The sequence below is a fragment of the Gobio gobio genome, assembly GCF_949357685.1.
Source record: "Gobio gobio genome assembly, chromosome: 25".
NCBI classification, from domain to species: domain Eukaryota; kingdom Metazoa; phylum Chordata; class Actinopteri; order Cypriniformes; family Gobionidae; genus Gobio; species Gobio gobio.
The window spans coordinates 18,169,055-18,184,378 of NC_137121.1; the positions used below are offsets into that span (position 1 = coordinate 18,169,055).

The window sequence follows — 15,324 nt, forward strand, 5'->3', positions numbered from 1 at the left end:
ATATATGTATAGAAAGATATCCGTTTGCTGATGGGTACCACAGGAATAATCCAGGCCGAAATCTAAGGAGAAACAGGCAGGTCGGGAACAAAACCGTGTGAGATGGGGAAATGCACAGATCTCCGTTTGGCAGGAAGTATGCAGCTGAACCATTTGGTGTGCTTTGAGTTGGAGGTCCTGTTTCTAACAGCACAGTCTTGTTAGCCTCCGCACACCACTGAGGTGCACTTCCTGTCCATGGGCCTCGGCTGTGGCGACTTTGCACTTAGACCTGTTTAGCCTTGGACCCAATAAGCATCCTGTGGTAGGAGTCCGCTGCGGTTTCACAAAGGCCAGGGTAGGTCACTGAAATCCACAGGTCCGCCAAGGCCAGCGTCCGCTTCTAGGAGGCTCATGATCACGGCCATGGCTGCCTCGTCATTACTGGGGCTGCTGGATCCGGGCTCTTCCATGATGTCAATACTGAGATGCGAGTTATCACCTGCAGACGGAGATTCGTTTAGTGCACTTGCTCGACGATATTATATGCGATTCTTTGACGGAAGACTGACTTGTGTACTCACTCATTAATGAATTATTTGAATATGGGTATCCTATTGAATCGGGTCCAGGCACAATTCCTGCTGAAGGCAGTTCTGGAGTTCCATTTTGAATCTACAACGTAAAAGATAGAAATGTTAAAGGAAAACAAGAAGTTCAGATTTGAAGAAACAGATTGCCAAAGCGAACATTGAATAAATAAACATACTCATCAGCAGATTGGGTGGCGTCGGTATTCTTTTTACCTCTTCGCCGTGAGTATATCTGGGACTTAATACTAGGTGTAAATGTGGTCAAAGACCTATTTACGAGGACAGTGTCTCACCTTCTTGCCCCCTGGAGAGCAGGTGTCAGGTGGGGGCGTGGCAGTGATATTTAAAGGACTTGAGCCACAGCTGGAGGGTGAGGAGCCTCGAATCCTGGAGACGGGACATCATGATAGAATCAAGATCACTTTTGTGACAGTGTAACCTAAATGTGCCAGATGCTGCACGTACCTCTGAATCTCCATCACTTCCTCGGCTATCATGCGTCCAATCTTGCCAGCGCCCGCTCTAGTCCCTCCTGGAATACCAGGAACCGTCTGAAGAGGACGTTTCCCTCCACCTGCCATAAACATACACATTTATTTAATATTCGTTTTTTTACAATGGTGTAAGAGAAACTGCTGTTCAACAGCTGGAAACTGATCTCACCGTCTCCTGATGTTAAAACACTGTCCATGCTCTGAGGGGACGAGGCTGTCTGGGAATAACTAGGGTCTGCTCCTTCAAGCATACTGCCCCTGAAACAAGCAACAACATTATTCTAGTATTCAAATAGATTTTACAATTCATTTACATTCGAAATGGTGACATATTTCGGTGTAAAATAATATTCAGCAAGATTTGACTTTCTTTTCTTGTATGCATGTATGTATGTATATTTAGTATTACTTAATAAATAATATCAAATTATATGTACATACACACAATTAATAGTATGTTAAATAAAATTATTATTCAGAATAAAACATAAATATTATTATATTTTGTAATGTATGTATTAAATAATGCTATAAATGCATTTATTAAGAATAAAACAAAATATACATTTATATATAAATTTAATATTTTTTAAATCAAATAGATCCTCTAACGTTCCCGTAACATTATATTCCAACGTTGCCCTAAAGTTATATTCTAATGTTGCACTAACATTATCTTCTAACGTTCCCTTAACGCTATCCCCTAATGTAAAAACCCCCACCAGAAGCCTTCGTTCAACCAAGGAGCGAAGGCTTGTGGTACCTTCACAGAGAGGCAAAAAATCCCTTTCCAGAACATTTTCATTCAACGTTCCCAGCTGGTGGAACGATCTGCCCACCGCCATCCGAAATGCGGATTCATTGACAACATTCAAAAGTCAACTAAAAACTCATCTCTTCCGTGAGCACTTAACCTCCTAAAAAAAAAATAATAATAAAAAAAAAACTTTCCTTTCCTCTTTTCCTCCTCTTTCCCGCCCTACTCTAGCCTGTGGTACACTGAGAAATTTACACGGACCAAGTATTTCAGGCACTTGGTGCGCTCACTCGACTCTTCACGACCAATCGCTTATTGTACCCCCAAGTTGTAAGTCGCTTTGGATAAAAGCGTCTGCTAAATGCATAAATGTAAATGTAAATGTAAAAAAAGCTTTTCAAGAGTTTCAGGAAAGTAAGACCAAACTGAAAACGCTTCTGTAAAAATTAATTTTGTAACAATTCTCTTTAACCTTTGGGGCAAAAGGGTATGTCACATAGAATTTGAAAAGAAAGCTCAAGATCGGCAAAGGCTGAAAACACTGAAAATCACCAATAGGCCTAACAATGATGAAAGACTTTGTAAACCAAATTACATTTATTGTTGAATCAATTTAATGGATCCTTGCTAAATTAAAGTATCGGTTTCTTTAGAAAAAAATAAAATTATATATATATATATATATATATATTATATTTGTACTGACGCCAAACATTTGAATGGAGTAAATATAATAATAGGCCTAATTATAATAAACACAGAATAACCAACATTATTATTCAAGGAAGACAATTAGACTGCATTTTATTTGATGGGGGTGCGGTAAGGGACCTAGATAAGGGGTAAGAGTTAGGGTTACTGGCCGAAAAAAAGGTTGAGAACCACTGCCCTAACATATTCTAATAACGTTCCTCTGATATTATATTCTAACATTATATTCTAATAAGGTTCCTCTGATGTTATATTCTAACATTATATTCTAATAAGGTTCCTCTGATGTTATGTTCTAAAATTATATTGTAATAACGTTCCTCTGATGTTATATTCTAACATTATATTCTAATAACGTTCCTCTGAGGTTATATTCTAACACTATCCTCTAATGTTGTAATGCCGCAGTTGGATAGATAAAATGAACATTAAGTATTGTGGTTTAACCAATATCATCACGTAAACATCATTTTATTATATAAATATTTTTAAAAACTCAGAAAGTTTTGGAAAAGTCATGGAAATTCTTTTTTTTTTCCAAATATTTTGCAGGCCTGGAAATTGCCATTTTAAAATTCCATGACTTTTTTTTTCATGACTGTACGAACCCTGTGAAATGTGATGTGACACTTACGAAACCACAGTGTTTGTAGAGACTATATATTCCACCTCTTTGGTCCAGGGGTTCATAAAGCTGAACCAGCGGCTCCTTAGAGTGATGAAAGAACCATCTTTAATCTTGAACTTGTAACAGTTTGTATTAATCTTTTCTCTCATCTGTAGCACTGAAATAAAAAAAAGAAAATGAGCATTTATTACAAATAAGATACTGACTGACGTTATAACAGTGAGTGAATGAATGAATGAATGAATGAATGAATGAATGAATGAATGAATGAATGAGAGGATCGAGTTAATAAACAAACCTTGTCTGTGGCACTCAGCAAGGTGACCGATATCATCCTGGTGAAAATACTCGTAAAATGACGTTCCTAGAAGCTCCTGGGGCAAGTATGCCAGGATGGCTGTCGCCCTAAATGGAAACAATGAATTGCAGTGATGAGCTAACAGATTAGACGAGACGCTAATTCACTGACGTGAACTGAAATCAATACTTTTAGACCCCTGAGGTTTCTGACAATTTGAATCTCATTTTAGCGAGTAACCAGATCTGCTCACCTCAGGCACTATTAGTCTAAGAGCCTTCAAAGTGTATACTAAATTGCATATTAAATCTTAGTTGGTGCCTTGAGAGATTCAGTAAACATTCAGGAAATCACACAAACGAAAGACTCTTGTAGATGATGTGAAAGAGCAAAAGGCGTCTTCTCACCTCTGGTCGACGAAAACAAACTTTCCGTCGATTGCGTGGCGTGAGACGTATTCTGTGGGTTTAACGCGGATGTCGCCGTTCATGGGTTGGGGGATGATATGCGGATGAAGGCGGCCGATGGCCACTAGACAGCTAAGGTTGCAGCCCTCATTATCAGGTTCGTTATCCTCGTCCAAACCCATCTTGGTGGGCGGCCAGCTTTTCAGATAGCCAGTGCTGTGGATGGTACAAAAACTCTTTCGGTCTGCTGTAGAGAGAGAGAGAGAGAGAGAGAGAGAGAGAGAGAGATTTACCCATCAGCCTTTGAAGTGATGAATAGGATTTTAAAGAACAGCGGGCAGGCTCCGAGAAGTCTGGTCTTCCACTGATCATTATCAACTTTTATTCCCCCTGCTGACACTAGCCAGGTAACTAGTGGTCCTCAGAGACATTTGCGGTGGGGGAAGGTGGTCCCATGCAGCAGCACAGGCCATAAGAAAGACAGACACCCAATACTTATAAAAGGACTTCTCTCCACTAATTCATAGACAAACCCTTCTTTGAATGGACAAGCATATCCCCAGGACATGTGTGTATTACTGTTTTGCATATTGTCTTTTGTATTGTATACGGATATGCATGCCTTATGATCAAACTATTAGATAATGAAAAGTATGTTTCATATTAAAACGCCCTGCAAATCGGTGTATGCAGAGTACAACAGGACACAAAACTGCCAGCCCCCTCTGATCAGGCAAAAGCTTGAACACCTTTTTCATTGGTCAAGCCAAACTTGAGCGATGTGCCCTCTGCAGAAGGTAAAAGTGCATTATCTCAGTGACCCTGTCTCTATTCTTCTTGTGTGGAAAAATCTGTGCAGATGGAGGGGCCTCAAAAGGGGCTTTTACACCGGAGGATCCTTTTTATAGTTCCTAGAACTAATGGCGGAAGTACACCCTTTTTTTGTGCGTGTTCGCAACGCAGGAACTGGGAATGATTTTAGTTCTAAGAACACCTTTTGAAGGAACTAAAATAGCTCCTACTTCAGACTAGGGTATAAAGGTCTGAGTGCGAAATTCTCAAGCATGGGAAATACTGGCACCCGCCATTTTTAAAAGTAGTAAACACAGTTTATAGCCTATATATATTTTATTTGTAGCCTTTAGTTCTATATAGCAGTTTACTCCATGAACATGGAAAACAATGATAGATGGACTGAAGTCCCGGCAGATCAGATGAGCAGTTTCTGAAATACCAACAACCATGCCATGTTCAGTCACGTAAATCACCTTTCTTCTCCATTTTGATACTCAGTTTAAATTTAGATATTTGCGTTAATGAGCAGTTGAATGGGTGTACCTAATAAAGTGGCCGGAGGGTGAGAGAAAGCGTGTATAACAAATAGCAAAGCTAGTAATACCTTTCTTTTTGGAGCACGTTGAGGGAAAGTCCTTGTCCTCCATCTTGACAGATGGACGGTTGCATTTCATTCTACAGAAGAAGGATCGGCGGGCCCCGGAACACAGTCTGGAAGGGCCGGGAGTGATGTCAGTCTTCACTGGAAGACCAGCTTCAGAGAGAACTGAACATCAGTCCAAGTGCCTTTGGCTTAACTGTGAATTTAATGACTGCAAACACTTAAAAAAAACAAAACTTTACTTTTGGCATCGATGAGTCGTTCCCGTGGAGCCGTGTCTGACGATGACAGCTGCTCTTTCACTTTGGCAATGTCTTTTGGATGCAGGTAGTCAAACAAACTCTGGCCAATCAGATCATTCTAATGGTTAAAAAAAACAAAACGGTTTGTATTAATGTCAAAAACTTTAATGCACAGCAGCAGGGAGATCATTGTCAAGAAAATATACCTGAGTGTAATTGAGAATTTTATAAACAGACTCCGAGACAAAGAGAATCTTTCCACGATCGCAACCAACTACAAAGAGGAAGCCATCAGCAGCCTGTGGAAAGAGAGGGAAGAAGAGTTTTAAAACAGATCCGCACCAGTTTTCCATATGATCAAATCTCGAAAGCCTTGGAGTCGATATTTTATACACACCCTTAAAATCAAGTGCTTTAATTCATCATCCGACAAGAATGCTGGTTTATAATTTGCTTCTGTGTATGGGTTGGTGGCACCTATAGGAAAAAGAAAGTCAAGCATGATTAATATGGAAAAAGGTTTGGTTTTAAACTCATAATGAGCTCATTTAGATGCATTTTGGCCAAGCTGTGGTAGAAAACTCTCACCTCGTAATGTCTTCATGTGTTGGACGGCCATGCGCAGTACAGTGAGTTTGTCCAACTTGCGAGACATGGCATTGCAAGTGGGGACTAATGATGCCAACTCGTCTATAAAACTGTTCATCTTATCTCTGCGCCTTTTCTCTATCTGACTGTGAGCCTCCCTAGAATAAGAAGTAAAAATCAGCTGAACAGATACAAGCAACACATCTAATTTACATACAACATATTAATTAAGCAGAGAAAATCCTCATCTTCACTCTACCTGGCATTTTTTATCCGGCCCTGCTGCTCATCCCTGGATTGAGGAGAAAAGATTTGTATATTTATTACTTATGAATCATTCATTTATTAATCTTGTTAAGCATTAGAACTGTGTATTTAAAGACAATGGCATGTAATTCATGTTTACCTTCCCAGTGTCTTATCTTTGTCCGTGTCCATGCTATCACTGTGAAAACGAACAGCATCACAGAGTTCAATGAAACAACCTTTTACAACAAATTATGCAAATTATTTTTTGATCAATTGGACAAAGTTTATGTGAGAAATGTACTCACTCAAAAGAAAAGCCATCAATCCTGTGAAACAACAACAACAAAAATTATATTTAAAATGTATAAATATTTAAATGACATTCTTTAACATATAAATATGAATGTATTGGTAACACTTTACAATAAGGTTTTATTTGTTAGTTTTATTTGTAAGTCCCTGTAAAGTCCAAATGAAATGTGTTCTGAGTTTCCCACCACAGAAAAAATGTATTAACCACCCAGCCGAATTTGAATGATCAAAAAAAAAAATCTGCCAAGTAAATAAAATAGCTTATCAAAATCTTGAAAAAAAAAGCAACATTCTCTGCTCTCAAACTCTGGGGGCGTGTCCACTGTCGGCGCAGAAACCACGCCCACTCGCGGAAAAGCTGCTGTAAGCACTCATTGGTAGGCAAGTACTGGGGCACGTTCAAAGCTCAAACCGGTGCACAACGTTTTGCTACGTTTTCCGGTTGAACGTCATGTTTCCTGGAAACGGTGCGCAACAGGTTTGAGATGCGTTTTATCTCGTTTGGTGGGCGTGTCAAATGTCAGCCCAATCAGCAGCAACATGTATATAAACCACGCGGTATTAAAGAGACAGCTTACACAATGGGTCCAAGTAAAGATGTTTACAAAAGTGTCCGCTGCAGCTCAGTATGTATACCCTACGCAACAATTGAAGATATTAGAAGACATGATTGTCGTAAAAAAGAAATAAAATACAGTATATATTAGGGATGCCACAATTCTCAATATAATATTGAACCGTTCGGTACGGCCTTCACGGTTCAATACGGGCTTGTGAATTGCGTTTTTTTCGGTTTCGCATTTAATTAATTATTTTTCTACAAATTCTATCATTTGCCTCCATCCCAATACTGAACAACGCGACATACATTCATATCACACGTTAGTGGTGGAGTTATGCTCACGGAACACTATAGTAATTCACAATCACGAAAGTTCATTATTTGCATGCGTTTTAAAGCCTTGCCGGTTTCATTCGCGTGCGTGGTTTTAACATGCGCTTTTCAGAGCGCGCGCACTAAAAGCCTGTCAAACACGTGATTACAGGACTAAGTAGTCGTCTTACTGCGCTAATACTGTCAAATACACACAAGGTTAACATAAACACAGTCGGTTATGTCTAAAGTGAAAGTAAAATCCCAATCGTTTCTGTATATCAGATGCACACAGGTCTTAAATTGACAACAGGGCAGTAGTGAACACGTGGTCCTTAAAGGGACAGTTCACCTATAAAATGATGTCATTATTTACTCACTCTAATATTGTTCCAAACCTGTATTCATTTCTCGATGACAGAATTTTCATTTTTGAGTGAAATATCCCTTTAATGTTAATACAACAACAAAAGACAAAGAGAAAATCCCTCACTGCTCTTGACTGAAAAACTAATACAGTAGCTTTAATAAGAATCAATTTATTTTATAGTGAAGTCTATGTAGTGTTTTATTTTTACATTCATTCATTCATTCAATTTTATACTTAAATGCTGCTGTACAGCTCTGAGCTGCCAGTGTAAAGCTTTATATATATTTATTTTATATTATACAATACACTAGGAATGTGTACAAGGGTTTTTTAAGTAAAGCTTTAAGTTTAAGTAAGGTTTTTCAATTCTTTTAAGTAAAATAAAGAAAGAGTATTGCAATGAAAAAAAAATCTTTTTTCTCTTTAACCTCTTGCTGCTCCTGTCGCCTAAGAATAGAATAACAAAAAATGTATGTGACAAGCCATCAGAACCGAATCGAACCGAACCGAAAACCATGGTTAAAAACCGAGGTATGTATTGAACCGTGGACTAACTGTATTGTTGCATCCCTAGTATATATATCAACATGATGATGTATTTATTTATATTTTTAGCTTCATTGCAAGGCAAATGTCATATATGGTAATTAAGTGCTTTACATAAAAATGAGAAAGAAAATACAAGCTATTAAAAAAATAAGAACTAGAAATAAAATGATTTAAATTAGAATTGATTACCAGGAGATAAAGTTAAATAAATGGGATTGGGATGTTGTCTTTTATTCTGGACAGCAAGGGCAGTGATTGCATGTATTTTGTAGTATTAAACACGTATTTATATCGATTTTATCAGGCTCCGAAAATTCCACAAAAAAGAACACAAAGAATGGCCTTCTCGGCTGCCATAGTTACAACTCTTGCGTCATCAGAACAGGGTGTTCAACGCTGCACCGTTTCCGTTTAAAAAACCTTTTGTCTGGGCTGAACGCAGCCCACCTCACGATGGCACCAATTTTTTTTTAAGTAGTTTTAAAAATCTGTAATTTTACTTTTACTTATATATGTTTTATTTGAAGTATTATACTTCGCTACATTTTAAACCTTATCCATTACGTTGTAAAAAATGTAAAAAAAAATAAAATAAAAATCACGCTCCGGAAACTACTGCATTGAATTGAAGGGCGGGAGAACAAACGCAAAAAAAATTAAAAAAATAATAACTTGACAAAAAGACGCTGTCATGAACCATGGCCAGTATGGAAATACTTTGGATATAGAAAAAAAAAATGTATGTGTGGTTGTCCTTGAGGATATCCAAATTGCCAAAAAAATGGGGATGCAAAGTGGCTGCAAAAGAAGGAAACACACAGAACATGTTCGGGAACAGCATCCCTCTGTGCAGATAAAGGTATGTTTATAACTTAAGGCTGAATGATTTCTGTGACGCAGAGGGAATCCCAGAATCCAGTCATGAAAATTGAATTTACAGTATAATGCAGATGTCACGTAAAACACGCAAAATGATGGATGAATTAATAAAAGCAAAGTAGAGCTGTACAATAAATCAAATCGCAACATGGTCTGTAAATATTAAAGCGCAAAACACTGCTATATAAATATATGATCTGCTTGTTCTGTCTCTGTGTGAATGAGCAGCGCCGTTTCGTCTACTACATACACAAGTACGCGTGATGCTCGTGGTGTTTTTAACGTCTCACAAAGCATATTTAGAATTGGAAATATTTAAGGAATATGGAATATTTCCAGAGCTGATCTGAGAGAACCCCTAATGATCATTTTCATCATTTTAGTTTAATAAAAACCATTGTCAAATACACTCTGAAACAGGTCTTCACTACAACCCATCAAAATAAAAGTTTGGTTTAACTAGAAGAAATGATGACAAAAATATATAACTATTGTAGGCTTACAATAGAATGTACTTGTCAAAACAATAATAATAACAATAATAATACATCATTTAAAAAAATTAAGAATATATTTTTAAATCCATGGTTTAATTTTGTAAATTTCTGTTTTGCAGCACTTTGCCAAAAAAATAAAAGGATAAAAGTTTGTTACATTTTATCTTATTACCACTGTTTTTGAGAATACATTTGTATTAAATCATAAAAAGAAAAATAGTATTAAATGTTTTAAGTTGTATCTTTTAATATTTAATGGACCAGAGCTAATATGAAATACAATGAACAGCTATATTTTTATGAAATTATGTTAAAGACTAATAAATACTATAACAAATGTTTTGCTCAATGTTAGTTAATGCATTAATCATTTAACTAATGGGACCTTATTGTGTTACCAATATATCAATTAAAAATAAAAAATTTTATACTTTATATATTATTTATAATTAAGACATGTTTTCAGATATTTGAGGACAAAAAAGATACTTGAGCTGCCACTTTTCATCTGACGGCATCTTTATTATAGTAAAACTATTTCAGTTAATTTTTTTATATATTTAAAACAACATTTATTTTAAGACTAATTTCCAATTGATTAATCCAAAAACATCCCCATTATTGTTTTCTGTAACCATTTTATTTGCAATTACTTTTATTTTAAACTGCTCAGACCCAGTTTGCAAGGTTCAATAACCCATAAATGCTATTATTTTTTTTTACTATTACTATATCCTTTACTATGAGTAGCTTACTCACTGGTATTCGGTGGTGCTGCCCTTCCTCTTGCGGGTGTAGTCCATGCCCGTGGTGCCAATGGAACTGCTGATGAGATCTGCCGAGCTCTGGGATATGAACTCATTCATCGTGGAGGAGATGTCCATTCTTTGGTCTGCCATTAGATCATCTTAAGAGCAACAGAGAAAAACTATTATTTTTGGGCCCTGTTTTAACTAGTGCGTTTTCTTTTTAAAAAGCATAACTTTTGCTACAGTTACGCCTGGCATCCACACTACTATGGAGTTTTCGACCCATGAAAATTGACTTTTGGAAACACTGCAGACCCTGTTTTAGTTTGAAAACTCTGGGGTTTGCATTTCAGTAGACAGACCAAAACAGAAATCGCCCCCTATACCCTTAAATAGGGCACTATTTGAGGGGACAGCCATTTTTAGTGGTGTCGAAACCATAGTGGACGTTATTGAGTGCCCTCATTTAATCCCACAATGCACTGCGATAACGGGTGTACAACTGACGTACGCTCTACAGCTAAAGAATACCCATAATGCACTGTGAGAGTCGCACGCTGAATAAATAGGGAGATGGCGCCGGCAGCTGAATCAATCATCCATCCATTTTCCAAATTGCGCTGGTCAATATAGTATATACCCAGTGTGCATGATCAGTCATGTGACATGCGTTTTCGGTTGTGTAGTGTGGATGGAGATCTTTTCTGAAATGAGTGGAAATGCCAGTATGGAGGATCGTTTTTTATTTTAAAATGCCGTGGTAAAACGAAAACGCTCTAGTGTGGACACTACAGATCTTCAAAATGGCTACAATATGCTATATATTATATCAATGTGGGTGCATAGAAAACAAAAGATGCTCACCACACAGATTCAGTCAAGCAACTGTGTTCAATGCATGGCCTTCCAGCTGTTGCAAGATCCTGTGGAAAATAAATATAGCTCCATTTATAATAAGCAAATTGGTTCCCAGACTATATTTCAGTTTCACATAGACGTCACGGTTGAGGTTATGAGCTACAGTCAAGACTAGTCAGTATTCATGAATAGAAAATAGCTGACTTCACTCTGTCCGTGAACCACTTTTGACCAAATGGACCAAACAAAACAGGTTTGAGGGTGAAAACATGGTAGATTTTTCATTTTTGGGTGAACTATCCCTTTAGGTTGTCAATAGATAGCTTGGGCTTTCCTTATTATCAACAAACAAATGAAGAAGGAGAAAAAAAAAAAATCTCTCTCATACTCCCACACTCACTCACATACACCAGGAGGAATGACTGAGCTTCATCAATGACCTGCTCTGGTTGCCAGGAAACCCTTGGAAAGCTCGCAATCTAGGCCACATTTAGATTACAGAAACGCAACTGGCAGAAAGAAAGGACCAGAAGACCGATTTTCTCCTGCCGTAAATGAAACAGGACTCCCCTGTGTTCAAATGGGATTTTCTGCTGAAATAAACGGTGTTCACAGACCCTTCAATCAGCTGTTTAAATACCCACGCTGGAGCAAGAGCACGGTTATATATGCGACAATGGGGAATTTAAAAAAAATTCACATAGTTAACAATAACAAAAGCGTTAACAATACTGGTTTTATATACCGAGGCAAAGCTCATGCACCACCGCCACTCCACCTATCTCTAAATGATCTATTCTTGAATGCGTAGGCTTGCCACAGACTGCCAGAGATAAAGAAAAAAAAAAAAAGAGGAAGAAAGTGACGAGCAAAAGATAAAAGTAGGTCACCTCAGTTTATTTGAATTCAAGACAATTTCACTATGACAAAAGCCAACTAGGCAATTTAAACCTCCCTTACATTATACCTGTAGTATTACTCATCCTATTTATGCCTCAAATTTTTGTTACAGACAAATTCAGGATAAACGTGACGTGTGGATGAATGGAAGAAAGTCCAGATGTGGTTAAACTCATTCTGGAAGTCAATAGGGATGAACGCCCAAATGATGAGAGTTTGATGCTGTACTTTAGGAATGCAGTTACTTCAAATGAACACCACACACACCCGTCTTACAATATGGAATCTTTTACATAACTTGTTTGATTTGTCATGACTGAAAGAGGTATAGTAGTTCTTACAAATATCAGGTTGGCGCAAGCTGTCACATTTGTTTTAAATGTTTTAAATTCATTACGTACTATTTGTTGTCAATATGAATAAATTTTTTAATATTAATACTATATTACAGTATTGGTAACACTTTACAATAAGGTCTCATTTGTTAACATTAGTTAATGTATTAACTAACATGAACTAACCATGAGCAATACATTTGTTACAGAATTTATTGATCTTTGCTAATGTTAGTTAATAAAAATTCAGCAGTTCAGTGATTGTTCATGTTAGTTCCCAGAGCATTAACTAATGTTAACACATACAACTTTTGATTTTAATAATGCATTAGTGAATGTTGAAATTAGCATTAACTAAGATTAATAAATGCTGTAGAAGTATTATTCATTATTAGTTCATGTTAACAAATGAAGTTAACTAAACCTTATTGCAGAGAATGTTACCAAAATATAAAAGTAAAAAATAAAATTTGCATTAATAAATATTTTAAATAAATATAAATATATAATTACTAACTACATTTTAATTATAAATATGAATATTTCAAATAATTAATATTGGTTCAACTGAAATAATAATAATAATAATAATAATAATAATAATAATAATAATAATAGTAATAAATCAAAAATATCAAAGTAAAAATAATATTTCTATTAATAATAAATATTTACAATACATACATTTGAATAATAAATATGACTATTTAAAATAGCTAATATTTGTTAAAATGTAGTAATAATAATAATAATAAATCAAACATATCTAAGCAAAACAATATTTCTATTTATAATAAATATTTTAAATAATTAAAATATATAAATATTAACTACAGTTTAATAATAAATATGAATATTTAAAATAGTTAATATTTTTTCCACTAATAAATAATGCGGTGTGCCAAATTAAGCTGCACTACTGTTGTCACAATAGGACAACAAACTGTATGTTAAATTACTTAATTAATTTTTTCCCTGGTAGAAATGTTCAAGCGTTTTACAGTCAAAAGTTTAAGGTTTGTGTGTATGCAGAAATTATCTTTCAAATATAAACCCATGCTCAATACTTACTAAAGCACAAATGTGACAACTAGCCCCGTCTGCACTGAGGACATAGTGGTTTACACAATATCCATAGTGGTTTGCAACTTTTATTTAGCATTTTTCCTCTTTTTTGACATTACAAATTATATTATCAGCATTAAAAATTAAGGGAAAAGCTGAACTGAAAAATTGACATGACCATTACCTCTAAGAGTGAAGCAAAGAACATTGTGTGCTTCAGTGGAAGCAAGAACACCAGGCCTTTTGTACAAATGAGTTTACAAGGTCAGTGTCACGAATTTGCTTGCATTTGTATATTGGCCTGGTAATGCAGTCTAATCTTAAATATCCCAGGTTTAAAATGACAGATTTTGTAATGGATTTTGGACCCCACTGTGTGTGTGTAGAAGTAAGCAAGTAAAGAAATAAATAAACGCATATATAATGTGAGCAACCTCACAACCTTTAAACTGGTATCTTTACAACGATAGTAAAACGGACTTGGGTAAACCGCTATCGGAAGCATAATTACGCCACTGATTAACATGTAGCCCTGACTCAAACCATAGCGTGCTGCCTACCTAGAAAGCATCACTAGTGAGAGCCTACGAAGCCCAGAAGGATCCGAGAGCCCCAATTTAGAAGGAGAACACAGCAGACATAATGTAAATTCAAGTAGCTTTTAAAGTGACTAACCCACACAGGAGGCTCAAGCACACTTGCACTCCCTCTATTCATCCAACTTAAAGGAGACGTAACGTTAGATCATTAACCTTACATCGATGATAGGTGTGGGTTTGTGGCTTCGTTCTGCTATGATTGATGGCTTTCTTACTAAATCATTGACACCATGGTTGATTTTGTTGTGGTGGCAGCTGCATCGGTTCTAAGGTATTCAACCTGAGAAATGTCACAGACAGCCCTCCTACTGAAATCAATATGCGAGAGGACAAAAAACCGCACATAATACATCGATAAGCAGTACGCGATACTAAGACATAATTGTCAAACGTCAAAACGTCACACTTACCGGAGGAATAGCTGAACATCACAGTTTATATCGGTTATTTGACGTCCGGTCCGTGAGGAACTGTGACATAAACGGAATCAGTCTCTGACCTACTTTTCTTTCCTTCGTGTGACTGTCGGACCACTAACCTATATTTTCCACCAATGAGATCTTTGGATAAATAGTTGCACTTGTTTTGGCCAATCAGAATGGAGGTTACATTTCACGGCAGAATGATTGACATACAGAGTAGCCAATCAAACAGGGTTTGTTGCGATTCACCGACATGGCTGATGATCCCAGTAAGGGTGGTTCTCAATCGCATGTTGCTGCATTGTCTAAATATGTTCTTGCTCAACGGAGAAATGGATGAGATTTTTGATAATCATTTGTTTATAATCTGTAAATCTAGAGCTTTTAATTTATTTGAGAGAAATGCCGAATTAATTAAACAGTTGGACTATGAATATAATCTATCCTGATGAAAACAAATAAGGGGCAGTGGTAGCGGATACTAGCAACTGGATATTTTAAACAAATACACTACTACAAAAAGGGAATAGTTCCAGAGGATTTCCCCAGATATGTAATATGTAACAGTATTAT

General features: G+C 36.5%; 1 protein-coding gene across 1 annotated transcript; it reads right to left on the reverse strand.

The window, feature by feature from the left end:
• Positions 1 to 194: 194 nt before the first annotated feature.
• Positions 195 to 14,852, reverse strand: bmal1a (basic helix-loop-helix ARNT like 1a). Its single transcript, XM_079809415.1, has 19 exons — positions 14,740 to 14,852; positions 11,437 to 11,495; positions 10,583 to 10,730; positions 6,648 to 6,668; positions 6,500 to 6,538; positions 6,353 to 6,385; positions 6,094 to 6,251; positions 5,903 to 5,982; positions 5,712 to 5,804; positions 5,506 to 5,623; positions 5,267 to 5,416; positions 3,868 to 4,114; positions 3,461 to 3,567; positions 3,169 to 3,319; positions 1,236 to 1,324; positions 1,038 to 1,146; positions 866 to 959; positions 564 to 654; positions 195 to 481 (listed from the first exon to the last, which is right to left on the reverse strand). Exons 3-19 carry the CDS (start codon positions 10,720 to 10,722, stop codon positions 324 to 326), a joined length of 1,878 nt encoding a protein of 625 aa, XP_079665541.1. The 5' UTR covers positions 10,723 to 10,730; positions 11,437 to 11,495; positions 14,740 to 14,852; the 3' UTR covers positions 195 to 323.
• Between the last annotated feature and the right edge of the window lie 472 nt (positions 14,853 to 15,324).

Bases quoted from the DNA above. Each gene is read 5' to 3' on its own strand.
- bmal1a (XM_079809415.1), bottom strand. From the start codon at position 10,722: ATGGCAGACCAAAGAATGGACATCTCCTCCACGATGAATGAGTTCATA. The intron at 3,568-3,867 runs GTGAGAAGACGC...GTTTCCATTTAG, and splicing joins TTTGTTTTCGTCGACCAGAG to GGCGACAGCCATCCTGGCAT. The intron at 1,147-1,235 runs GTGAGATCAGTT...TGTTTATGGCAG, and splicing joins TGTTTTAACATCAGGAGACG to GTGGAGGGAAACGTCCTCTT.